This window comes from Nothoprocta perdicaria, unplaced genomic scaffold (genome assembly GCF_003342845.1).
Source record: "Nothoprocta perdicaria isolate Ctin4 unplaced genomic scaffold, notPer1 scaffold_494, whole genome shotgun sequence".
Classification (NCBI taxonomy): Eukaryota; Metazoa; Chordata; class Aves; order Tinamiformes; family Tinamidae; genus Nothoprocta; species Nothoprocta perdicaria.
This window is the reverse complement of record NW_020455748.1, coordinates 138,359-165,761: the sequence shown is the minus strand read 5'-3', so window position 1 is coordinate 165,761 and position 27,403 is coordinate 138,359. Positions and strand designations below refer to the sequence as shown.

The following is a 27,403-nucleotide window of genomic DNA, read 5'->3' as shown; positions in this document are numbered from 1 at the left end:
GGAGGTGCAGCAAAAGTTTACTTTTGGGTGATAGAGAGAGCTGAGAGCCTATCTCAGAAGCGGAGACTACAAGGCTGGGCTTGTTTAGCTTGACAAACAAAAGCTAAGGAAGGGTCCACTTTCCTTGATAAATTCACTTGAGAAGATGAGCTCTTTAAACAGCAAGTGGTTACAAACAGCTCATGCCTCCATATCTGTGAGAAACAAGAAGAATGCTTCTTGCTTTTCTATGCTTCTACATCACACAGAGACGTGAGGCTTTGGGACAAAGCAGCAGGTTTACGTGAGCAGCCAACTTGTGTCAGGATGGAGGAGTCAAGGGGCTGCTCAGTGGGGTTGCATTACGTGGTGCCTGCAAGAGCCCAGGATGGACTCTGTGGCCAAGGAAAGCCTTTGGAATCCAGTAATGAGTACATACATACATACATACATACATACATATATATATATATAAAGCATTACAGGGGATGGTATTTCTTGCAGTCTGCTTTCTTGGAAGAAATCAAAAGAAAGGAGATCTGAATGAGACACAGCGCAGTAAAATGCCTCATTTATCTTTGGGCATTTTAAGGCTATCTAGTCATATGCTGGACAGCCTTTTCCTGGACAGAGTCCTTGCTGTACTTTTAGAAGGAAATTTCTCTGTTATTTGTCTCTGCTCAGGAACTTGAAAATGGTAGTTTCCATTTGCAGAGGTTTTGTCAGATTTACATGAGTCTGAGACGGTAGCTCGGGAGCTAGAAGACTTTGAATCCAAAGAAATCTGACTAACAGCCACACTGCTGGCACTCTTGGAAGAGTAGGTGTAAATCATCTTGAGAAAGGCAGATTTTGTGTTTGTTTCTTGCTTACAAATTATGATATAGCACTTAGGAAGAAAAGTACAACAGAGAATTCCATAGTTGGATATTAAAACAACAATGACCTCCACTGCTGAGAGGTATTTGCCAAATGTGGTTACATAGACAGGGATAAACACAATCCATGCTATAAAGTAAATCAGCATGCCAAAGGTTATGAATTTAGCTTCATTGTAGTTCTCTGGGAGCTTCCTACCTTTAAAAGCAAATATAAAGCAAATGAAAGCAAGAACAGCTATATAGCCTAACATAATCCCAAAAGCCACAATAGAGCCCTCATTACATTCCAGAATTATTGCTCTTGGAATTGAGAAATTTCGTTTCACAAAAGGGGTCCTAAATATCAGCCAGAAAGTGCAAATGATGACTTGAATTCCAGTGCAGCTGACCACAATGGGAATGGGTTTATATACACGTTTCAGGAAGTTCTGTAGGTTGGGATCAAAGCTGAAGGCTAGTAAAATTTTTAGTGACTTTATTAAAATACATGAGATGCAGAGTGTAAAACTTATGCCGAAGACAGCTTGCCTAGTTTTACACTTGAATTCTGTGGGTTCGCCTATGAAGAAGACAGTGCTTAAAAAAATTAATAAGTGGCTGAAGAGAATAATATAGCAGACAATTAAACCTCCAGATGCTTTTACAACTGGTGTATTCACATATTTCGTAAATATCACACTAATTGTCACAACCACCACAATCCCAAAAGCAGAAAGGAGCAGGAGGAAAAGAGCAAACCAGTCTGTCCAGTCGAGGAAATGGACTGTCTTTCTGTAGCACGTGGTACTGTTCACGGGTGCCCAATATGTCTTGTTATTACATGGGTAGCAGTAATCCATATCTGGAGAGGGAGAAGTGAAGATAGCTTAGAAACCAGAAGTAAACAAACTACAAGGCGGAATATCAAGGCCTGGGATACAGCAGGAATGTGGGATGCTCCGAGAAAATACATCCTGACTATTGCTGCTGCCGCCCAGGCGGAGGAGCTGCAGGTCTGTGGTGGCCATGGACGTGGCGAGGACGACCAGAGACCAGGAAGGAGACAGGCAGAATGGCCTCGGTCCCCAGCGTGTCTTGGTCAGGAGGTACCCAACCTGGTCAGAGCTCCACACAGGAACTTTAATTGAAACTTGAATAATGACTCTAATTATTCAAGAAACTTGAATAATGAAGTGGAAATGAAATCCTTGGAACTTTGTTTCTTTTATTCACCTATTGCTATAGGAAACAATAGCCTTCTTCCTTGCAGATAGTTTTTGTAATACTACTGCAATAGCAATTGTTGGTCCAGATTATGTTTTCAAAGGCTAACTTTGCTGTAAAATTCCCTTTCTCTCATATGGAGAAATCTGGCAAATACTTGCATAAAAGGGATAAAATTTAATTTCTTTCTGCTCACTATTAGGATATTCAAAGGACATTATACTGCAGATTTCTTCTGTTTTCCATCTCTGGAAATGGAAGATCTTTTGTCTTCCACAGCTAAATTTCCACTTTTAAAAACACCATCCAACTGATGAGTGAACCAGTGGTAATGTACACATTACATTTGGTTCTAGAAAGCATTAGTGTCATGCGATTCATATCAACATCATCATACAGTCCTATCAAATACTAGAGTCTCCCAGTAAAGACCAAAAATACAGATAGCCAAAATAAATAACTCTCGTACTTTGCCCTTCATATTTGGGTAACCGAATAACTGAAAAAAAAAAAAAAACCATGTATTGTAATCTCATTCTTAAATTATACCCCAGGTTCCCAAGTTACATTATACACAAACAAAACAATTCTATTGATCTCTAAATAACTTGTATTTGGGTCATAATTTTTTACCTGTTTGATTGCTGTAGTGGTTTTCTGGGCAATAAACACATTCATAGCAGCATGTGTGTCGACTTTCTGTAATCTTTTTCATCTGTCCTGGTCTGCAATGCTGGGAACAGGTTGAGGGAACCTTCTGCAGCATGAAGAGAACAGTGAAGTGACCTGGTATTAGTTTGCATGTTCAAAATAAATAGCCATTTTGCATAAGAAAGAGGGTACTCATACATAGACATTTTCTATTTTAAAACACTTTTCAAGACCCTGGAATAGCATCCATACAACAGATACAGCTTCTGACTTGTTCGTTTTAGGAATGCTCTTAGAGCATTTGGAAGCGATAGTGCAATTTGGAAGGAAAGTGTGGTTGCTTACAGATTACTTGCTGAGTGTGCAAGGTGGTAGAATATATCCAGGGAGGATTTGCCACTAAAAGGAGAGCATGGAAGTATATAAAGGATTTCTAGCTGATATATACTTCAATTGTAAATCCCAGGTGGAGAAGAAAGTACATGAAGAAAATTTCACATGTTAAACCAAAAAAAAAAAGGTTACCTTTAAGTCTTGAAATTCCTTTTTTTTCTCCTCATCCTTAAAGATAAAACAATCCTTCTCTATGTTGTATTCTGCCATTGTGGTGATTTCCATGTGGCCATCAATTTCTTTCCAAAGAACAACATCATAATTAGTGTTCATATCTCCTTTGGAGTCAAACTTGATTTCTTTGCCATCGTCAAGGACTGTAACTTTTTTAAGTTCTTCAAGGAGCTGAACGCAGATATAAGAAACAACAGTATGCATTAGTATTATCTCTGTGTGATGCAATCAACAGTCTAACAGTACATACAACAGTATGAAGTTGAAAAGAGAGAAATGCTGTTTTTTATGAGTACAAAAATCTCAAAATTTAAATAGATTTTTATAATTGTTTATTCTGTCTTTCTACAAAGAATTACATTATTCAGGTAATGTGTAACATATACAAATACTCATATTAGTATGTGTTTTCAAGCCAGGGAGATTTTGTTACGAGGATGGGAAAGAAAAGGTTTTGCTTATCAGAAATAAAGTAGGCCTCTCAGGGACCCCTTCTTATAAAGGATTACCATGAATGATACTATTGCTGTTATTTTACTATAGCCAGAGTAGATCAGAGCAATGTTTGCTTTCAGAGCAAGCTCCTACACGGTGTCTGGAAATACCTAAATTTATATTATTTTTAGATGTGTCTCTACTGCAGTGTGAGACTCAGAATTGTTAAATTAAAAATAAATGCCGATTCACTCAGACAATGTAAGTCACAATGGCAATATACAGCACATCTATATCTATCATAGATATCTATATTTGATAGATAATAAAATATCAAAATCAAAATGCTCTAGAAAGACAACTATCTAGCTTAATATTGCAACCATTCTATTCTTTTTAGTAGGGTGAAATTTCTCTCTCCCTCATCACAAGCAGTCGGAGAAAGAAGGTCCATGTAAATCTAGAAAAGGAAAGGGTTAAGGCACATAAAATTGACTTTCAGCTCATAGACAGACCATGAGAGGACCACTAACCACACTGGTTCTGAACTGGAGCAGCAACTTTATCCCTTCACAAGCACACCAGTTTTAGGCAATAGTGGTTAATTAATATCCAACAGCCAAGGTTTTGATGAATGGCTGAAATTATCTGTACCACCTGAAAAGCTGTTACATAGATCCCAGTTTGCCAATGGTAGCATTTAAAGATTCTGCCAAGAGTATCTCCTTTAAAGAGTTTGGCGTACAGAACTGAGAGAAAGTGACATTATTTTGAGAGTTTGTATACCCTGGTTGCCCTTGCTGAATGTCCTGTAGTCTTCTGGGACTGGACAGGAAATTTCTTATTCCAAATCCCCAGTTATTTAATGTCATTAATCTTTTTCTACTCCACTTGTCCCATTTATCTAAAAATATGAGAATAACAGGGTTTTATATACATATCTTTAGCTGCAGGCAGAAAGTGCTAGTAATTAGCAACATTATGATTTAGTCAGTGACTGTTTTGCAAAAGCTGTAATACTAATAGCTGATTTCTCAGTATATGGAGAAGTGTGATACAGATTAGTTTCAAGCTCAGCTTTATATATACCCACTTAGGTTCAATGTATAGAAAAAAATATAATGAAAACTGCATCGGGGGGCTAATGATCTTGTTCAGTTTTCTTTGTGAGTTCTTGGCCTCTTAATAGGTCACTCAGTTTAGATGGTTTGAGGTTAAATTCAGCCATGATGTGAATGCAGCTCCATAAAGCTGCATCCCCTGTAGAGCACTTCTGAATTTGTCCTATTTGCCTTTACAAATTTATTTAAAAGGTTGATAGTTACTTTTTCCCCCCCCCCCCCAAATCCCCTATCTTGGTTTGACCTGCTCTGACCTAGGATAACAGGTCAGTGTAAGTCAGAGGGCTTCAGAGTTTGTTTGACTTTTAAATGAACTTTTGTTTAATCCGCTGAGTAAAAGTGTGTAAAAGTGAATACTCCCAAGCAGGTTCTTGGGTAAAAGGTCAGGTCAGGTTTACTTGTCTGATTTTTCTCCTGTTCTCTTCCCACCCATTTGATTGCAGATGAGTTTTAGGCAAGAATCTCACTCATCTTAAAGATATATATCTAATTTTCTCACCAGGTTCAGCTTAATTTAGGACAAATACACAGAAGAATAGTATGTTATATAGTTTTTTTTAGAGGACAATACCTGAATTCAGGCAAAACTGAACAATAGGTAAGAAAGGAGAGGGAAATTGAAAGACTTTGGTGAATTCTCTTGTGACATTCTCAGCTACCAAGAGGACTCATTGCTGAGTATTACATGGGTTTGTAGGAACAGGAACAACCATTAATAGTTGATTAGTATCTTAAAATTAATTGATCATATAGGTTTGTTTTCTTCCACATGGCTAGTTAGTGAGATATTGAAACAAGAACACTGTACACTTCATCCTCTGCTGTGCAGGACCTTCTGCCCTATTCTGCACCAGGACCTTCTGTGTCTACACGGGCCAAAAAAGAAAGGAGACAAAATCTGAGCCTGTTTCTCAACACTGCAGCAGTGAAGTGCTTCACCTCTGGCACATAGTCTGCGCTGTTTCATTTGGCTTATGTAGTGGTAAAGAAAGGCAGGAGCAGGAGTTACAAAAAATAATTAATCCTAGGACCAAGATAATAAATCCAGTAAGATTCCCAGTGAGAGGGAAAAGGAAATAAAAGTTATTCAGAGGGAATGAGACCTTAAAGACCTAAATTCATACCTCCCAGGGAGTGAATGCAGAAGGATTCTTGCAGTTTCGGTGACTGCATTGTCCCTTAATGGCCTGAGCAATGGCTTGGACTGCAAGTATAGTACTGTGGATAAATCCTGGTTCAATGTTGTCAATCAAAAAATCGTCTCTCCAGATCTGATGTTTATTCTCATCACTTTGCATCAGATTCTCTTGGGATTGATTTGAAATGCACATTTGAAAATCGTGGTACTCCAGGTGTGCACAAACTGACAAAAGCTTAATGTACTCATGTAAAAACTTGTTGTTTTCGGTGGGCTTTCCACGAAGTGTTCTCAGAAAGTCATGAAATGTGAATATGTTTCCACTTTTAAATCCAAACCCCACAACAATTCCCAACTGTTTGATGTTGGGAATTGTACTGATTTTGACTGAAGTTGACCAATTATCACTTGCAATCCAAATTTTATTTACATTCTTCTCAATTGCCTTGTTAAATAGTTTGAGCACATGGAATTGTCTCATAAAGACAACAATAACATTGACTCTGCTTTCCTTGACAATCTTCTCAATTGCTTGATCAACTTTGGCATTAAATGTGTTGTCAGAGAGATAGGCAGGCAGCATTTCTTTAAAAGCTATACAAACGTTGTTTCCCGTGGCCTGGACCCCAAAGTTCTCCAGAGCAAGACGCCCGTTGTCATCATCAGTGGCTATCACTCCAATCCAATTCCACCCAGACTTACAGATTAAGTGGGCCATTGCTTTTGTTTGATAGAAATCACTGGGGACAGTCCTTAGGAAGGAAGGAAACCTGATTTTGTCACTGAGGATTTCAGCAGATGACGCGGGACTGACCTAGGAAGAGAGAACAATTCAATTGTGGAGGCAGAGTCACTCAGCATGACCCTCTCCTTAACCGGGAATGAAGCAGGTGTAGACAAACGAGCGGGTTTCTTCACCCCAACTATTAGGATGAAGATGCATTCACTGTAATTTTTTCTTGGTAGCTACCGTTTTTGTGTTCTTGCCCTTAGTGATATTGACAATGACATGACAATTATGCCAACACAAGAATTTTGTTTTAACTTGTTCAGATACTATCAACCTGCTATTCAAATCCATACTCAAATCAATAGAAATATTCAAATATTGTTTGCCTTATTCAAATGATTGGTAACTTTATATTTTGCAGTATTTTTTTCTATCACTGAGTATGCTAGTATGGTTCATCTGCATACACATTTTCTCTCCAAACTTGAATTGCTACATTCTAAAACTATCATAGACTCTTAGGCATATGTAAAATAAAACAAACAAACAAAAAAACCCACAATACAACAGAATACCATAGTATTTCTTTTATATAAAACATTTAGTATCTTCTTTTCCTGTGAATATAGGTAGGGAAACTTAAACGGAAATGTGCTGTTTAAATCTATATAGGTTTTAATCCTTATCTACACTCTTTTCCAAGCTTTCCAAAATGAGAGGCACCTATCTCAAGGGGATATCAAGTCTTAATGTTGCCAGAAGATTACAGATGCTACTGAAGAGAAAAACTCTAATAAGTCACCTTTTCCATCCCTATGACACAACATAGATTTCTTTCATCATCTTTTGAGTGAGTTCACATGAGGCATTTTAATTTAAACCTATAAATCTTAACTACTATGGTGGAGCTGGAAGTCATAATTTCTTGCTGCTACCACAAAGGAGTAGGTTCAGTTATCTTAAGTCTTCCACACATGTTTGGTTACTGTGATGTTACTTCACCGTAAAGATAATTTATGCCACCATGAGGATATGCAACAAAATAGTATGGAAATGGTTTTACTTCTCAGTAGCATGTCCTAAGCAATTACAAACCCAGATTTTGCACAAGAGTTGCCCAAGTTGCAGCAGCAATGTAAGTTTCAGCCCAGGTGCAAGTGTGAGGCTGTACTCATTAATACTATTTCCTGCGTAAAAAGACAGGTTAAAAATAGGGAAGACTATTTCGGGATGGTGTGGATACAGATGTGTATTCCTTCTTTTGTACAACTGCATGGAGGGTAACATGAGTAAAATGGTCTTTTAGAGAAATATTCCTTACTTCCTGTGCATAATTAGAACAGATCTGGACTCCCAAATCCCATCTCTCCTAGGTAGGAGAGAATTTCCAAATTTCTGGCCAAATTAGATTTTGAGTTTCTTTCCTCCTGAGATAGAGCATTATCATATATTGTATTCATCATCACCACAGGCCAAATTAGTCATGGCGACTGCAATTCAACTGAATGAAAACACACTGAGTAGCATCAAGGGTACTTTAAAGCAATTGACACATCCATATGGGGTTAGCAAATGTGCTACAGGACCTACATCATCCTGGAACAGCACATAGAGGCATCTACCTAGGACAAGTAAAAGAGCAGTAAATGCCTTTGTTTGGACAAGCACATCAAGCACTGCATTTGGAGTTGAATCTTACCCCTTCTGAAGCCCTTAGGTTGAATCCAGTCCTGCTCTGTGATAAATATGTGACTTCAAATCCCTATGATCAGAGGCACATCTTCCTCTAACCATGGTAAATTTGACCCTCTGTTCAGAATGAAATAATTCCCTCAAACCTACCTGTGGGATTAGTTGCAAAGCCAATAGCCTTGAAACTGCCATTGACACCTCAGAGTAGCTGGCTCCAATGACTGCCTTAATTCTCGGTATGTAGTCTGAATAGTTACATTTGAATTCTACAATGTCCTTGGAAGAATTGAATTTAGACAGGAACCTCAGAGAAGATGCCATGGCTTTTGTCACTTCTGCACAACTATCATAGATTTCATAGCCCAGAGTAACTCCAGGTAACAAGGTGGAATTGTTGATCATTTCAATAGTATGTATCATTGCAAGTGTCTGGAGAAAAACTTGAATTTCAAAGCTGTCAGGAAACACAGAAGTTTTATTTTAGATATATATCTTTGGGAACAAGATTTAAGCACTGTCTATTTTGAGCATATCCCTTACAGTTTGACAACTGCTGGAAAGAAATGATGAATAATATGTTTGGTGTGATTTACTTGTTTTGGGGGTTTTGTTTGTGAGTGTGTGTGCATATGTACTAAAAATTAGAAATCACGTATTTTGCTCTCATCTAAAAGGGAGATTGAGGGAATCAATACAAAAATTTAAACTCACCTACATAAAAAATTCTGAAAAAAAACAGGCAATAAAATCCAAATTTGCATGGTAAAAGAAAATTTGCAAGTTATATCTTCAGAATGTATCTGTCTAAATCAGTAGAACTATTCTAATTTACTCCACCTGGCCCAGTAATCTTTTTTTAAAAATGTTTTTACTTTCACCAAAGGCATGAAGCAAAGAAAATAAAGGGTTAATAGAGGGAAACATTTCAGAGGCTGAGGTTTTCTGGTGTTTGCATGGAGGTTCATAAAATCTGCTATAAATTTAGTAACGTTAGTAAAGCTATTCCTCTTACCTTCAAAGGATGTTATAATATATTTCTTATCAGAACTACAGTAGTACAAATATCTGCAACACCACCAATAATATTTTTAGACAAGGTCATCTATAGCTTTCAAGCCTTTCAAGCCATATTAAATTTCAAATGAATCTGGAGCAATTTATGGTTTCATGTAAAAATGATTGAATGCTTAAAAAATGACCAATTTTGTTATTATTTTGAAATAAATCCAGATGGATGCCTGCATATCCAATTGATAATTAAATTCGTAGATAAGATCAAGATTCATCTAAAATTTAAATGAAACATTATGATTTCCACCTGTATTGAACTTTAAGACAATGCATATTTGGGAAGTCTGGTTTAGGAATATTAAGTAAATATTAGAAATATTTAAAATAACATTCTTCACCACATTATCTTTGAAATATTTCCAAAAACAAACAAACAAAAAAAAAACCCAAAATTCCAAGTACAGCAGGTTTTGGAGTCAACAAAATAAATATTCTGATACATAGCCCAAACTGGACGTGCACATGACATGGTGTTTGTGCAATATATTCTTTAATGTAATGTCATTATTATTATTTGGGTGGTGATTACATCTAGGCATCAAGGTACTATGATAGATTTCAAGTGCTTTGTCCTCTGAAGTGAGAGTAAGAAGTGCTTGGATAAACCAGAGCAGTAGAGCTTTTTCTGTGCCCAAATCATCTAGTGCAAATTCTTCACAAATGATGAGGAACAGTTGCACAGCAGAGTACTTTAGATAAATAGCAACAAATGAGCATTTACATGAAAATTAAATGAAAAGGATTGTTCAGCTCAAACCTCCAAGGTTATGTGATTATTTATAAAGATTGAGATAGGGATCAAAAACTCATTTCCTTCCTCAGGCAGCCATTGTATTTTCTACTGTATGTATTCTGTGCTATGTTATGCACAATTTATTTGATATCCAAGATCTTTTGAAGGACTAAGACACATAACCAAAACAGATTTTTGTTGCTATTAATACAAAATGTGAATGACCAAAGTCAGCGTTCTCTTCTTTGATATATATGTAGTCTACGGCATTACTCACCTTGCACAATTCTGAATTACTGGCTTGATGGGATGTTCTTCTGGATGCAACATTTCATTGTGAACAGCAAACAGGCCTCCAATGATGATGTCTCCTGGAGAACTGGCACCCACAAAGTCCTCTGTATTCTGGCAGGAGTGGGCGACCTCAGTGCTGATCACAAGGCAGGGAATCAACAAGCGAACTAATGCCATGTTGCTATTTCACTTGCTTCCTAGCAGCTCTAAGTCAATTAACCTTGCTGCAGTGCCAACAACACTGCTCCTATTTCTCCTGTAAACAGCAGCAAGGGAAAAGGCTGCACTCAAAGCCAGTCACACTGCACGAGGTGCTCATATCTGCTCAACTGGCATAGGCTACTTCATTGATGCTAGCTATGAAAGCAATGCTGACACATAAAATGTGTGGGTGTAAGGGTGTGGGAGAGAGAGAGGGCGGGAAAGAGATAAATGAGTTTAAAAGGAGACGTTGGACGTAAAATCTGTTCTGCTCTGTTCAAAGATCATTATACTTTATATGAAACCCATAGTAAATATTTTTGTATAAATTTGGGCTTGTCTAGAATACCTTCCTAATGAGTGCAGTGTATTACTGAAACCATATTTTAAAGGTATTATCTGAAAAATATCAAAAAGAGACCCTTTCAGTACAGTGGACTTTTGACAAATCTCTGATCTAAAAGAAAAAAAAAAAAAAAGAAAGAAAGAAAAAGAGCCATCAAAGGGTTTTATTTATTTTTATTTTAATCTTTATGTAAAACAAAAGGGTTTGGATAAGCTAATCTTGCTGATTTGGGTTCTTTCACAACTCTTCCTAACTTCATTGGGTTTAGGATTAGGTGCCATATGATAAGCCAGGCTTTGTTTGCTGCTCGCTAATCCAAAAGGAAAAAAAAAAAAAAAAAGTAGTAGGAAAATATAATATCCATCCCATTGGTTAAAATGGTGGTGTGCACTATTTTCCCCTCTGGCAAAGGACACCACTATATGTGTGGTCAGTACTGTGCTTTGGAAGAATCAAGAGGCACTATTCTCAGTACCATCATTTGCCTCAGATTCACAGGAATCCCATTTATAAAATCTGATGCCATGGCAGTAGAGAACTGAGGACAAAAAATTAAGCAGAGGTTGGATTATCAGCTTTTACAAACTCCAAGCATATTCACCAAAGTGTGGACATTTCTTTAGGACACAAAATTGATTGAGGGTGTCAAAGTAGGCCAATAGATATGAGACAAAGATTTGAAAAGAAAAAAAAAAATTTTTTCTTGGCATTGGGAAATGTGTTTATTTTCATAAAACAGCTTCATATTTTGGTTTCTTTGGTAGAGTGCCAAATCACTCTGAAAGGAAGGGGATCAGTCATAGAGCTTATTACCTCTGTATTACCAGAAAGCTGGAGTTCTGCATTGCAGAAGTTTTGACTCAGGCATCATTTTCTTGCGACCAATAGACGAGAAATGATATGTGTGTTACATATTCTTTTTGATAAACACAATGCATACAATATAACTGATCTGAATTAATATACTTTGTATTTTTCTTACTAGGCTCTTCACTGAGTATTCTTTTGCAATAGAGATATTGCAAAGATGCCTGTTAATCTCCAGTCGAGCTATCATTCAGCCTCTTTGCTAAATACAACAGCTTGCCTGTCTTTCATCTGCTTTCTTTATTTCCAGTAGAAAAAAAAAGTTCAGGGCAGATAGTAGACAGCTATTAAAGAAAATATATTTTCTTTATGTATCTAATGACAAGCATTTACAGGCAGATTATAATATCAATTTATATTTTTACACTGATTTGTAAAAATTAGCACTGGAACAGGCTGCTCAGGGGGCTTGTGGAGTCTCCTTCTCTGGAGATCTTCCAAACCTGCCTGGATGCCACCCTGTGCTCCTTGTTGTAGGTGTCCCTGCTTGAGTGGGGGTGTTGGACTAGATCTCTAGAGGTCACTTCCAACCTCAAATATTCTGTGATTCTTTGATTCTTTGAAAAAATCCACTTATTTCAAAGACAATCCTCTTGATTTATTCCAACAAAAATGCAATCAGACTCTGACCCTGAATTAAGAGCTGTACTAGCAAAATATTTTGCATAGGTATTCTTACATGGCAATTGCAACCTTTAATCCTGTTTAATCATAAATAACTGATATGATGATGTTATGGTTCACCTTCATTTGCCTGATGCAAACCAGAACTATTCTCTGTTTAAACAGACTGTAATATACCATGTCTGATATTTCCTGACTTATACAGTAGTCACCAGCTCCTGAAGAAGGATGCAGAAAGTGGGAACAGAATCACAGAATGTTCAAGGTTGGAAGGGACCTCTAGAGATCATCTAGTCCAACCCCCCTGCTCCAGCAGGGACACCCAGAGCACGGGACACAGGGTGGCATCCAGGCGGGTTTTGAAGATCTCTAGAGAAGGAGACTCCACAACCTCTCTGGGCAGCCTGTGCCAGGGCTCTGTCACCCTCACAGGAAAGAAGTCCTTCCTCACATGGAGATGGAACTGCCTGTGTTGCAACTTATACCCATTTCTCCTTGTCCTGTCACTGGCCATCAATGAGAAGAGCTTGGCTCCTCTTGGAACAATCAGCTCTGACTTTGTGTTTGGAAATGTCAACTAGATCACATTTCTCACATATCTCTTGAGACTTGACCGGTTCGTCCTTGTCAGGGTTCCCATTCCTTTCCATCCAAGAAGTGGGTCTGAAAGTCTGGCTCCCTCCAATCTGGAGTTTCCTTTTCCCTAATTTTAGAATTAATTTCTTCTAAACCTCCTGACGAAATGAATCCTTAAGGGGTTAAGGCATAACTTAATTATTTTCTCAAGCAGACCACAAGCAATAGTCAGTATTATGCAGTATATGAAATCTAGATTTTAAGGACCTTATATTAAGTGCACACTAATCACATTAAGGAATCAATTGAAATATAATACTGATAATTCCAGGCTTGAAGTTTGCTATAGTTTATGATTAGAAGCGCATAAGAAGATCTAGTCTGGCCAATAGCTAAAAAAGACATTAATACCTATAGAAGAGGGCTTAATGTAGAAATTAAAATCCTAACTTGGTCACTTTGAAAAGTGGAAGTTGACAAATAAACATCACGTATAATTGGTGCATAATTCCATGTTATTTATAGAAACACCATGAGATGAAGTATGCTTTAAATTCAGTTGCATTGCGTTTAATTTACTGGGTAAAATATATTCACAAGGAGTTTTGTGGTGGTGGTATTTTTTGCTGTCAAGATCGGTTTAGTCTAGTATTACTGAATTAAAAGTGCTTCTAACTCTTTTTCATTGATACTTAACTAACAAAAATAAGCCTGTAGTCCAAAATATTCTTTTCTTAAAATTTAGTGATGTGTTATTGTAACATTGGTACACTATCATAGTTACCTGTATCTATTCTATGTATCTATGTTGTCTATGTATCCTGTATCTATGTTGTCTATTCTGGCTGCTGTTCAGTGGAGCTAGACAATCACATTTGCCAAGACCTGCCAGACACAAGGGAGACTGTCCTGTCTGGAGGACCCAGGAATATTTGAATAAAAACCTGCTGTGCATAATAAGGTCATGTTTGTGTAAGTTAGGAGGGACACTGTCTCCTCAGATTTTCCTAGTGGAAGAATTAAGCCATAGAGAAAGGAAGAAGAGCCATTCTTTTAAAATCCCAATCTGGATGTGTTGTTTTCCCCATTCTGCCACTGACTTCTTGCATCTCCTCTGCGCAGACATCTACTATGACCTCCCCATCCTACTTTGTCATTTATAGACAAACTTCTGAAAGGTTCCAGTTTTCTCTGAAAAGAATTGGAGCCCAAATGCTTAGAAACTCTTGGCTTAATCTTCCTTTGATTCATATCATATCTACAAAACAGAGAGAACAGTTCTTTCTTTCTATTTACATTACAAACTCTTTAGAACAGCTACTGTCCTTAACTTGTCATGAGCACCCAAATTAAATAAAGTATTTGGATTCAGGTAATAACACAAAAACAAGAGAAGAGAAAAACAGCTAAACTAATGCAGCTGCCAGTGTAAAGAAGGGCTCCAAAAGAGAAACATATCTTACTCTTTTAGTGCAACACCAGAGCTCAAGAAGCAGTGTGTGTTCCCATCAGCCTTCAAATTTAGCCCTGTATGAAGTGTCTGTTGAAGAAAGAATCCCTTTTCAGGCAACTCTGACAGAAGCTGGCAATACTGTGGTTGCATAAGCCTTAACCTAGCAGGGAGCATTTCAGTGTTTTGCTTCAGCTTCCTGCTTTTGGGGAACCCAATTTTTGGCAGCCCAAATCTCCTTCAGTTCTTACAGGAGTCTTAGGTCCCAAATGCAGCTGTAGAGACCTCTAAATGCAGGCGAGGAATGAGAAACTCAGTACTCAGATTTGGAAAACCTGACCTTGCTGAATTTCATCCTGTAGATAAATAGGTTTTCATGTCCTAGTTAATTCAGTTCAAGTTACTTAAAAGCCTTTAAAAGTTGACTCTAACTTTTTGATATTACAGCTTCAACTCTCAAATGATTTTGTGATTTTTGACAGCTGAATCAAGGTGGTAGTTCTTACCTTTTATTCTAGAACTTTTTTAAATATTCTGTTTTTCTTTTCAGATCTTAAAAGATCTGAGCTCACCTTACAAGGTTTAACGGCTTGTGTTATAAAAGTAAACATACATTTGCAAAGTAAGTACAGCCAGAACAGGTGACAGTCATAAAAATTCCTTTCAGATAAGGCAAAGAACACCAAAAAGTAAATCTGCAGAGAGGACTCTGGACTCTGACTTCAGCTTTCAGAATTAAAGATTGTTAAAAACAAACAAGCAAGCAAACAAACAAACAAAACCCAAATCAAAACAAAACAAAACTGGGAATGTTCCCTGCTGAAAAGATCATTCTTAAATACTTGTAGAATAACACACCTTTCTCTACACCTCTTGCAGCAGATTTGCAGCTAAGGAGAGCTCACACAAAAGATATTATTGCGTTACTAACCTTGGCTAACCAAACGTAGGAAGCAAGACTTTGCTTTAGGTAATTTCTGCTCACTGACAAGAAATTCTCTTTGAAGACATTCCAAAAGAATAGTCAAACTCATTAATCTCAAGAACATCTCCAAGCATTCTGAATAAACAAATTCTTTAGAAATATAATATGAGGTAGCTGGAGGTATGCAAAACCTCATTGATTTTTAGTTTGATATTAAATCTCTTTGCAATTATCTAGCTCTTCAAGTTAGAGGTGGTAGAACAACTATCATTATCTTCTTTAACTAGAAGATGAAATAACTTGTGTAGCAGCTAACCAAAAGATTGCAAGAATTGAGTAGCGTCGTCTAAGGACAAAAACAAGCACAGAAAAAAAAAAAATTTGAGCTACTTGAATTTCACAGCTTTTCATTTTACATGTTTCCAGGGCAGATTTGCTGCCATTCTATTTCCTTTAATTTTCAGATCTGTCCATTGTAATCTGTTTTGTTTAAATGAATATTTTCAAACTGCAAGCCAGAAATTGCATGAATTATAGAAAGTCAATATGTTTTTACTTGAAGTTAGTATTTTCTTACAGATATTTCTAAATATATGTATTTTGAAAAAGCTCTTTCTTTAAGAATGTTTTCTGCTGGGTGGATCACCTGAAAACCTGAAAATTAAAAAAAAAAAAAAAAAAAGAAATAAAATTATTACAAGTTACTCTAAAGAATTCCAATGCTTCTACAGAAAAGGCTTTAATATCAAAGAGGCAGAGAAAAAAAAGGAGGAGAAATTCACGAAGCTGCTTGATTAAGACTGCTGCATGCAGTTTCTTACCATCTGTTTTGTTCTTACTTTTAATGCAGCATGGTTTCCTTCTTTTTACACTCCAATTTGTTTACATAGATTTCCATCACTCACTGGGAAAGTCCTGCTTTCACTTTGTTGCTAGTGATAAGGAAAACTGTATTTATAAGGCAGCCTAAGAAATCAAAACATAAACTCAAATTATTGATTTTTAAGGGATCTTAAAGGACATTACAGCTGTGATTTCGTAACCAATGGCAAATTTATACTATGGGCTAATAACAACTTTAATGTCCAAAACATTTAAAATCTTTCATCTACTCCAAGTACTTTGAAATGACAGTATTACCTTCTCTAGGTACTATGAAAGAAAGTTTTCTTGTTTATACAGATGCAAAATTCTTCAACCTGTATTTGCCTAAGAAGTTGGCTAAACTAAATTATCACTGTGTGTGCACCAGATTCTTGAGATAATGTTGTTTTTTTTTTTTAAGGTAATTTAATTATTTCCAAACACAAGCATTCAAAAGTCATGAACCATGCATAACAAAAACCATAATGAGGATGAAGATGATGGTTCTCTGGCATTTAAGTCATTAGGATTTGTGAATATGTGTGCTTAATGGAAAAAAAAAAAGTCTTTTTACATGATTCTAGTAATGAACAGTTAGTCACATTTCATTAGTGAGAAATTAGGAAACATGAAACTGAATTCCATTCCAAGTTATGCTAAAGTGATTCAGGGCTTCGTTCTGCAGGAGATGTTAACTTCACTGGATGGCTCAGTACTCTTCAGGACTGAAATATGAGAGGATCTTCTCCAGCTATAACTCTGAGTCTACCACATCTCTCTATGTAGCAGCATACACAGGTGCATTGAAGATAAATTCAAATACAACATAATCTGTTTAACCATCACGGTCTTGGAAATGAATATTTTTAATATTCCCCAAGTGAAAGAGGCATTATATTGTCAAGATTTAAATATTAATGGCAAAAATGGAAGAAAAAACTAAAAAATTAAGAAAAAAACCCTGTAAGTGGTTCCTTGCCTGCAGGAAATACTAACTTTTCTTTTTCTAAACAGTAAATACAATAACAGCTAAAACAAAAAAATAAAAAAAAAAAAGATTTTATTGTGGATACAACTTTCTATTGTATTCTAACACTTCACTGACATATGCACGCAAAGCAGTTCCTTATTCCTCCCATTACCTGTCATTCTACAGATCATGTAGTTTGATCGTAGTGTTCAACATTTGATGATGGGCTGAATTAGCTCTATCACATAAGGATTTTATTTTTCAATAGAAAGCAATATTTTACTGTATCTAAGAGAGTAGTCAATGAGATGTCATGTTCAAATGCCAATTTCAGACTGGTTTATTTGTATTTAAATGTTCCTAGACTACATGGACACTATTATGATTTCTTTTGCACAAAACCAAAAAACTTCATCTATAATCAGAAGTGCAACTTGTTAGTACACGTTGTTATACAGCCTTTATTTTGATACTTAAATGACTCCTCCACTGTTAACACTAGAAGCAAAAGAGATCCCTTCCTACGAGTACTGACACAAAGTGCTTGAAGTGTTAGTCTGAAATGGACTTATTAACAACGTACTATTCTGACCTTGGAAGACTTCTTTTAAAAACAGTGAGCTCTGAAGGGAGGTAGAATGATTTTTTTCTCTTTGTGGCACCATTCAGGAGAGGTGGATGATTATGTGAACTGGATCTAAACATTTTTTCCTAGTTGCCAATATGACACCTTGAGCCAAACAATGGTTGCTGTGTCACATCTTTCCTCTTTCAATGACCAGAAAAACTCAAATATAATAGAATAACAAACAACGCACTGCTGGAATACTCATCTTGGGCCTGCTCACCTCTGCACAATGACCTTCACTAGAAACCAGTGAACTTTTCTCTAGCACTTTTGCATAGAATGCTCAACTTCTGGTTCTTCAAAGTTCTTCTGGCTCTTCGAATCTTCAGGTTGATTCTCTAGGCTCCAAGCCACTCTTCTGTATTTTCATAGTAAACACAGACTAATCAGACCATAGAAATTAAGCAGAAATTCAAAACTAATGTACTCATAAAAGTATGCCTTTTTAGAAAAATAAAATTTGTTCTGAAAGATAAATAGAAACAAAAAATGAAAACATCTCAGTTTCACTTTCTCTAATTCTAGAATTATCCTTGAAAGGATTCAGTGCAGACACCTTTCTGATGGCCTCTTTTGTGCATAAATGCGAAGCTTCCTCTATGCGCACTTTACAAATAATATCCTTATTCTAAAATTAACTTATGCCATGGAAATTTTAAAAGTAATTCTTTAATTTTAAAAGTAATTCTTTAAAGAACTCTTTAAGAATTACATTAATAGAAGTTTTGAGAAAGTTACTGCTATTTCAGCCTACAGCTGCCTGTTGTAGTAAATATGAAATGCCATCTTCCTTAAATGCACACACAAGTGAATTTTAGGGTCAGAGTTGTATCACACAAAAGGACACAAAATGCTTTGAAGGAGAAACTGTCTACAGGGCTTCTCATCACGAATTTCAGTCTCATGAGAGTTTTCCTCTTCTCACCACTTCTAGCCTTTATTCCATCTCTTTATGTTTTCTTCCAATTTGTAAACAGTGTATGTCCAAGTGCCTTGATTTTAATGAAGTGTGGCAGCAGTATTTGATTGGAATTTAGATAGATGAGCAGATAAATCCATGTTTGTTCTCTGCAAGTTTGTATGTATATATATGAAAATACTAAAGATGTAGCTAGACAAAGACACCCAAGGCTGATCTTTGCTATCATGTGTTATGATTTTGCATTCTCTTTCCCTTCCCTCAAAACTAAATAATACTATGTGATCAGCAAATTTAATTATGGGATTCCACTACTGTTGAAATAAAAGTATTATCTATAATCTCATGTGGAGTATTGTGGAGAATGATATAAGAGTTGTATAGAAAAGTCATGAAAAAAATGTGCTTATATGAAAAAAAAAAAGGACTTTGTCCTGAGCAAAAGAATTGTAATTGTTATTTTTATAAATACCATCTTGTATTATTACTGACAATACTTCAATAGTTTGAGATTTTGAGGATAAAGCAGTAGCATACTAGTTACTATGCATAAGAAGAAAAAAATCTTGCACCAAATGATTTACAAGCTAACTGAACTCAAGGAACCCTTTATTTTACAGATAGAGCAGGTGACTTTTACAAGGGCACATCAGAGAAGCTGAAAGTAAGCAATAAAACCTCTCTGCTCTAGCACCCTTTTCTGAGTCATAAGATCACATCATTACTATCCTTCCTTTCTTGTCAAGCAACATAAATATCTCCATCACTCTCCACTCACTGTCAGAAAGTGTATGGATGGGTAAAAGTTTGTGTGATCACTGCTTTGCTTGCATGCAAACCCATTTTTGTGCACTTCCAAGACTTGAATTGAAACAATTTACAGACCACTGCAATGGTTCAAGCGTCGAGGAACAATCAAATATCTGCAAGTGCCTTGTTTTGTTATGAGACTGATGTTGGAATTAAAACAGAAAAATACTTTAAATTATAGTATCTCTTCAGATAACATTAGCTGTGAGTACATGAGTTCAAATTGCACAGCTAAATCCTGCACAAATGTTCTGTTCACTGGTTTTGTTGATAAGAGACACAGCAAAGACCTCTCTGGTGTTTTCAAAACACTTCCCAGGCTGAACAGGTGGCATTGAAGGTGTTCTAGGTAAAGGAAAGGACTAGTTGAGGCTGGCTGTGGCTGAGGAGATATGAAACCTCCTGGTTTGGGGTGTAGGAAGCAAGTGTAGGTGTCGGGGTGTAGGAACAGGTAGGTGTAGGCCTACCTGTTACCAGGGAGGTGGCTCATGGGCTGCCTACCAGGAGCCTGAGCATGACCGAACAGACACCGCTGACACCAGCCCAGACCGCTCCGTCCTCTGTGGAAGGTGAGGCTTCTGCAGAGGAGCTCCCTGCTGCTTTTTGGACCTGGGTATCAGATTCCATTTTCTTCTTGGAATTTTCTGGAAGATATCTTCCAGAATCTGTTGCTAGCAAGAGCCTGTGATGTTACTCAGAGCACGGTGCTTCCGGGACTGTGCACACGACTGAGCTTTTATCTATTATTTACTTAGCAAATGAGGACCTAATTAAGGGCCCACTGAGCTCAGTGGGAAAAAGTGATACTGCCTTTGGATCAGGTATTGAACTGCTCTGAAATTATCTATCTGTCATTGGATATAACATATATAGAATCATAGAATGCCCAAGGTTGGAAGGGACCTCAGAGGTCATTGAGTCCAACCCCCCTGCACACGCAGGGTCACCTAGAGCACGTGGCACAGGGCTGCATCCAAGCGGGTTTTAAAGATCTCCAAAGAAGGAGACTCCACAACCTCTCTGGGCAGCCCATTCCAGTGCTTTGTCACCCTCACAGTGAAGAAATGCTTGATAATAATCACTTTTAAAAATACTGCCCAAAGAAACTGTGCAGAAAGACATCATAATTTTCTCTCTTGTGCCCCAGAATTTATTAATAACTGGCTACTGTGTATACATTTCTGGCAAGCGCTACCGTGTTAGTGACAATTGGTGACAGATGATAGCAAACCTTTGATCCATGACCTGAGAAAAGTCTTGATGGAATTACTACAGCTCAGAGACTTGCATGGATCTACTTCTTCTCAGGAAACAGATTCAAAGCCTAAGCCCTGCAACAGAATAATGAGCATATGGTACCAATGAAAATACATAAAAAAGGAAGCAGAGCATGATGGCACTTGCTTTCAGATTACTTTAGGGCCTAACCAACTTCAATTAGAAGACACTGTTTGTTGCTGAGTTCAAAAGGCCTTGGGTAGACTTTAGCTAACCAACTTGTGGGAATTTTTTTTTCTGAGTAACAATGTGTTATTTAACAGAAGTATCCAAAGCAGGAGGACACCAAACTTAAATATATTGTCATATCGTATAGCAATTCCTGAATCAGAATGCTTCTCTTTGTGTCTAGGAGCAAGAACATTGATAAGATTCTGTAAAAGAGACAAAGTCAAGCTCTGGGGAAAATAAATAAATAAATAAACAAATATTTAAATAAATAAAATAGGCTAATTACATATTACAGAGTTGTAACGTAGCACAGTATCTGTGTAATGTGATTTTTTTTCAAAGAGGGCTGCAAAAGGCAGCCTTACAAGTATATTTTGCCAGATGCACGTCACCAATTGCAAGTCTGATTGGGCCTGCAGCTGTGCAGGCAGGCAAGCAGAGCTGGCAGGTCGTTGCTGCAGAGGGGAGGAGGTCCTTGCTTCCCTCCCTCCTTGCACACATGCTGCCTCCTCTGTCCTATCCAGGGCAAATTCCCTTTCCCTCCAGTCCAGCTGCATTGTCCTGCCCTTTCTCTCAACTCACCCACTGATTTAGCTCATTGAAATGACAGAAAACTGCTCAGTGGTTTTCCTGGGTTTGTTTTCTGCAATTTTAGTTAAACCAGCTCACAGAGGTTTTTGACAAGCGCTGAAGCTGGCACAAGACTAGCAGCAGGAGCAAGTGGCTGGAAACAGAGGGAACACAGAGGCATGGAAAGGGAAAACGTAACCTCTGCTTTCAGCAATCTTGTCAGCAAAAGCACATGGTCCTGTACCCAACTGTTGGAAGAGCCTTTAGGACCTGGCTTCATATAAAGGGAAGAATAGTCCCCTCACTTTAGTCATTTGCTTCTGTAAACTCCTATTTAAAGGTTGTTTGCAGAGAGATTAAATATATAAGAACAAGTGTTGGTAATAGAGTTGTTCAGAGTACAAAACTCTCAAAACCACTTTTCCAAGGGTGAACATATCCTCCACCTCAGCAATGTTCTTGGATCATTCACAGGGAAACTGAAGATGTTTGAATAGTTGCCCAGTGAAAAACTCAGCTGGCCTCCTTACTTCTTACCTTTACTTACCTCTACTTACTTCTTTCCACAAATGCTGTCCAACAAAGCATATTGCAAATACATGAACAGTGAAGTGGCTGTTCAGTTTTCAAGCTTGTACTTGTAGGAGCTTGTACTTAGGCAATGAATGCAAATATTTTCTCAGAATTTAGCAAAGAAAGAATAATATTTCCCCCTGTGATGGGGGGAATTCATACGAGTGAAGTGCGTTTGTCACTCACCCTTGCCACCACTCGTTCCGTGACACCCCCCAACGAAAAGGAAAAGGAAAAGGAAAAGGAAAAGGAAAAGGAAAAGGAAAAGGAAAAGGAAAAGGAAAAAAAGAGATCAAGAGAAGTAATCTGAAATAACTGTCTTAACAGGAAATCCTTGGAGAAGTAATCAGAAGCAATATTTTACATCAATGTAGACACCTAAGATTAGACTATAAACTCCACACCTACATTTTATCTTGATGACTTATGGCCTGTAGAACCTCCCTAAGGATTGCAGAAGACGAAGAAATAAAAACTGTGACGGGGTGTATAAGAATAGTTTATTTACTTTGTAGTTTGCCTTTTGAATGCAGAGAAAAACAGAAGTTCCCACTTCTATATTAAACAGAAGGTCTTTCCTTTAAATGTTTTAAGATCAAGCATTGAAAGTAAATCACCCAAGTGCAAAAAAAGAGACTGAGAGGCATATTGGCTTTATCGGCCAGAGGTAGAGCAGGAAATACATTATTAAATATCACCATCTACTGGACGTAGATGGTGATATTTACTCCTCACAAAGGGGTTCTTGTGGTGAACCAGCTTGTTAGACAGCCCTCTACTTTTGCAGATCTGACACTGCTCTTGCAATTGTTAGCAAAACAATTGGAAAATTGTTGGAAAAGTTTGTCAGTATTACAAAAACAAACACAAAAAGCTCTGGGTGATATAATACAGGTAGTTAAGATGTGCTAAAATGTTGACGGCCTTCCTCTTCCCTTCTCTTTGCTTTCTCCAAGGCTTCATTTGACTGCATGCACACATCCAGTGACCCAAGCCACCACAAATAAATAATGCTTTTAGAGAAATTACTTAGAAAAAGTGGATGAGGTATAAGCATCTTTGGAAAGATGCAAGGAAAAGCTACAAGAACTGTTCAAAGACAACGTCCCTAACCTCTAAAGACATCACTAGAATTTATCACAAAGGGAATGGCTGAATAACATTTGGAAACAAAATATTTAAGTTTATGGAGAATGTTTTAATGCATTGTTCCATAACTCATAGACAAATTATTTCTTTAAAGAAATCAGTGTGATTAAAAATTTTTCTGAATCTCTCTCTTCCAAAGGACATTTATAATAATAATGCTAAATGTGCATGGGTTTTTGGTAAACTTGCATGAGGAAAATACTCAAAATGTAAATTCTGAGCTGTGAAAAGACAACAAATGGGAAAGATTTCCTAGTTTCTAACTTAATTTCATTTTTACTTTTTAATTGATAGAACATTGCTGAAATTGTATTCAAAGCACAAAAGCAAGGTGCTGTCTCCTGTTCGTGTTGACAAATGCTGAAGATGACTTCTCTTTGTAGTAGCTATAGAGCAACAAACAAATATAAGGGTAGCTTTATGGAGGGACCAACTTTTCCTTAAGCATTGACTCTCTTTGATCAACTGCCTCTAAATAACTGGCTATAACTTTTAGTAGTGTAAAATATCCAAAGTCCTTTGAAAGACATGAGCTGCATCAGTTTATGCCATTGAGGATCTGGCCACTTCCTTTAAAAACGCAATTAACATAACACATACATTGAAAGATCTGTAAGTGCATTCGGAGAGAACTAGGTGTTAAAGCTTACCAAATGATCCAGACATCAAAACCATATCATAGCCACCAGGTAGGTGATTTGTTTGGGGAGGATATGAGGTGAAAAAGTTTCCAACAGTTATGTCAACATCATGAAGTTACACAGGAACAGATCAATAATAAATTGTGTTTCTATTGCTTCATTTATCTTCAAAATATTTTTCAGTTCAACATACAGAATCCCTCATGTTATTGGCAAGCCATTTTGGTATAAATAAAACTGATTGATAAAACCAAAAATATTTGGTTTCTGCGTGCTGCTTTGACAAACAGTTAAAAGAACAAAGCACTAAGATGAAATGGTGTAATATCTGACTGCAGTTATAAAATATATTTCATATGTAAATTATGGACAATTACTCTACTACACAGCAGAGCACATGTGTCAGAGAGTTCTATCCAGGTTGCAAAAAAGAATCTGATGATTTTTAACATGGTTACACCACACAAAACTCAACTTAAACTAAGTGAAACTTCCTCTGATCCCACCACAGACAAGGAAGAGAAATTGATTGTCCAGAGGATGATTTGTTACAGTTGAGTAATGTAGTTGGTATGATTTATCTCTGTGAGACCCCTTTTTATCTCCTCTCTTTACAAAGGGAGATTGAGGTGAAAAATTAGACTTGGAAATCTAATTCTGAGACAAAGGTAGACAAAATATATCCCATGCTTCTTATCCAGGGACAAAGCAAATATCGTGACTGCTATAAAAAAAATATAAAAATAAAGTCTATATTTTTGGGGGATGGGAGAATAATGAAACAGATTCTGTGAATGGATCTGGTAGAACAGTTTGATTTTAAATAGCATCTATATTTCACTCAATAATGAGTATCATGGTAGGATGTGAGTTCTCAATGCACACAATGCCATACTGCATGGGCACCTGCAGCTCTCCATGTCGCATTCTGTAGGGCTCTGACTAGCTGTACTCTACATCCATCCCCTCCCTGCCTTCTCTGAAACGGAGAGGGCAAAAATCATGCCTCTTGGGTAGACTGAGCACTGGGGATCCGAAGAGACACTTAGACTGTCTACATGACTCAGATTTGGGTGCCTTTCTCTTGCTTCAGCAAAAGCAAGGATACATAGGGCTGCTACTCAAAGGTGCTTCGGGAATCTCATAAATGGAGTATGTGAGGGGGTGGTTTCGTGCTGGGCTGTTATGCCTCAGGATGGGAGGAGAGGAGGAAGAGGTCCCAGTGTCCTCTGGTTCACTTTATTCTGCAGCTTGCGCCAAGGAATAAAGACACCCAAACCTCAAATGTGGAATTAGTGATGAGAAAGACAAAAATATTACCTTTGACCAGCACAAAGTGCCTGCACCTCTCTCAGCTTATTTCCAAACGGCATACAGTGCTTTACATTAGCAGTGTCAGGATATGTTCAAGCAGTGTTTCCCATCCCTATGTCTCAGGCACTGTTCAGCAAAAACTAACACCTTGACTATCACAGGGAGTGAGAACTCTGTTCTCAGATAAAAACCTGAAAACATAAAAATTAGCTCTTCTCAGCTATATTGGTACATATTTGATAAACAGATGAAATAATCTGGGGTAGTCTTTGGGAAATTATTTTCTTTCTTACTACATCACTCATGTAAATATCTATATTTAAGTGAAATATGAACTAGCATGCTCTAAAGTTACTGCTTCTTTGGCTTCTAAGTCACATTGGTAGTCACACAAATGTAGAACATCCACCTCTCTGTAATTAGCTACATGCAATAGGATTAGATTAGCTACATGAAAAAGGATTTGAAACTGAATTTAACCTTAATGAGAGAAGGGGAGAAAATGAAAAAAAAAATCATCAGAAAGAAAAAATTCAGTCAGCAGAAATGATGGAGGATAAGATACAGTGAAGACTGCCTTGAACTGGAAGAAAATGTGTGCATACTGCCAAAAAGGTTTTCCATCCTGTAAAACTAAGAGTAGGAACACCTATCCCTCCCACCTCCCAGTAGGAGGGACAGGACCATAATGACAATAGCTATAGGCTCAGCTGAGCAGCTATCCCTATGGCTCTGCAAAGAGGTCCAGCATCAACCTCAAACTTCACATAGATTTTGTAGTCAAAGGTTTTCTTTGATTGCTGTCAGTAAACAGTTCAAACTGCCAAAGTTTTCCTTCACTTCCAAATTTATCTTTTTCTGTTATTATTTTCATTGTCAATGATTTCACACAGAACCACATTGAAACATTCTGAGTTTAATAAAGAGCACTGTCCTAGGAGGTGAGTTATTTTCATTTAATTAGTTGCATGTTACTTGGAAAAAAAAAAACCTCACCTGTCTCTATTAGAACAGATATGTTTGCCTATATACCATGGCACTGGATGAAGTCCCTGTTTTCATGCATGCTTTGAACATTTTGAACATTGCATGTTTACTTAGAAGCATGGGTCTATCTCCCTTTCTTTCTTTCCTACTGCAAATATAGCCTTAGTTTTATTCAAAGTTGATCACAGCACATGGCAATCTTCCTGGCTTTGAAAGAACAAGTAGATGTCTGTGTGAGCCAGAAAGGATTACTACATCCAGAAAAACTATGTATTAAAGAAGTTCTTAAATTTATTATTATTTTTAAGGAAAGCTAATTAGAGCAGTGCCTGGCCCTCATAAGGGACAGGAAGGGACTGCATCAAGGTAGAAAGGAGCTGGTCCTTGGACCAGAGCTGTTACTGAGTTAATCTCGGTGTTGATCATGATGGTTCTCCTGTTAGTTTAGGTGGAGATATTTTTAGGCAAGGAAGAATCCTGTCTCTTCACAAGAAGCATCACATTTAACTTCATATGTCCAGAAAAGATGTCACGGGAGATCCTTCTCCTTATGGTACTGAGGAAATACTGATCCCTGTTGGTCACATCCCAAAACTTCCAAATGAGTTACGCCGAGGATTGATGACCTGACAAAGAATTTAGCAACCTACACGTCGGGGATGCTGCACAGTAGAATCCTATGCACTCTACCTAGTACAGGTAGGGGACATGAGCAAAATAAGGAGGTTTGAGCAGAGCAGCCAGCAGCCTGCACACGGTAATAACGCGCTTGAACCTGTCCAGAGTTCTGAAAGGAATCTAGAAAACGTAACTCTTGTCAAAAGGAGAGGGGAAAAAAAAAAAAAAAAAAAAAAAAAAGAAGCATTTCCAGTGTCGCAAACCAATCCAGGGGGTCCAGAGCAACTCCCCCAGGCCGCTCCATCCCCTGCGCACCGGCAAGGCGCCCAGACGTAGCCCCGAGGGCGCCTCGAGGGGCCCCAGCAGAGCTGCCCCAGCGCCGCGGCCGGGGCGGCCTCGCTGCTGCTCCATGAGCAGAGCGGGCGGC

General features: G+C 37.6%; 2 protein-coding genes across 2 annotated transcripts in view; one reads left to right on the top strand and one right to left on the bottom strand.

Annotated features, from left to right (window-relative positions):
* Positions 1 to 580: 580 nt before the first annotated feature.
* Positions 581 to 10,672, bottom strand: GPRC6A (G protein-coupled receptor class C group 6 member A). The gene is made up of 6 exons (XM_026047349.1): positions 10,479 to 10,672; positions 8,548 to 8,851; positions 5,962 to 6,789; positions 3,240 to 3,452; positions 2,697 to 2,820; positions 581 to 1,701 (listed from the first exon to the last, which is right to left on the bottom strand). Exons 1-6 carry the CDS (start codon positions 10,670 to 10,672, stop codon positions 581 to 583), a joined length of 2,784 nt encoding a protein of 927 aa, XP_025903134.1.
* A 9,517-nt stretch (positions 10,673 to 20,189) lies between these two features.
* Positions 20,190 to 27,403, top strand: part of RFX6 (regulatory factor X6) — a 40,190-nt gene continuing 32,976 nt past the window's right edge. Inside the window, exon 1 of the mRNA XM_026047350.1 lies at positions 20,190 to 20,244. Within this exon, the coding sequence (XP_025903135.1) occupies positions 20,190 to 20,244 (55 nt within the window). The remainder of the gene's footprint in view (positions 20,245 to 27,403) is intronic.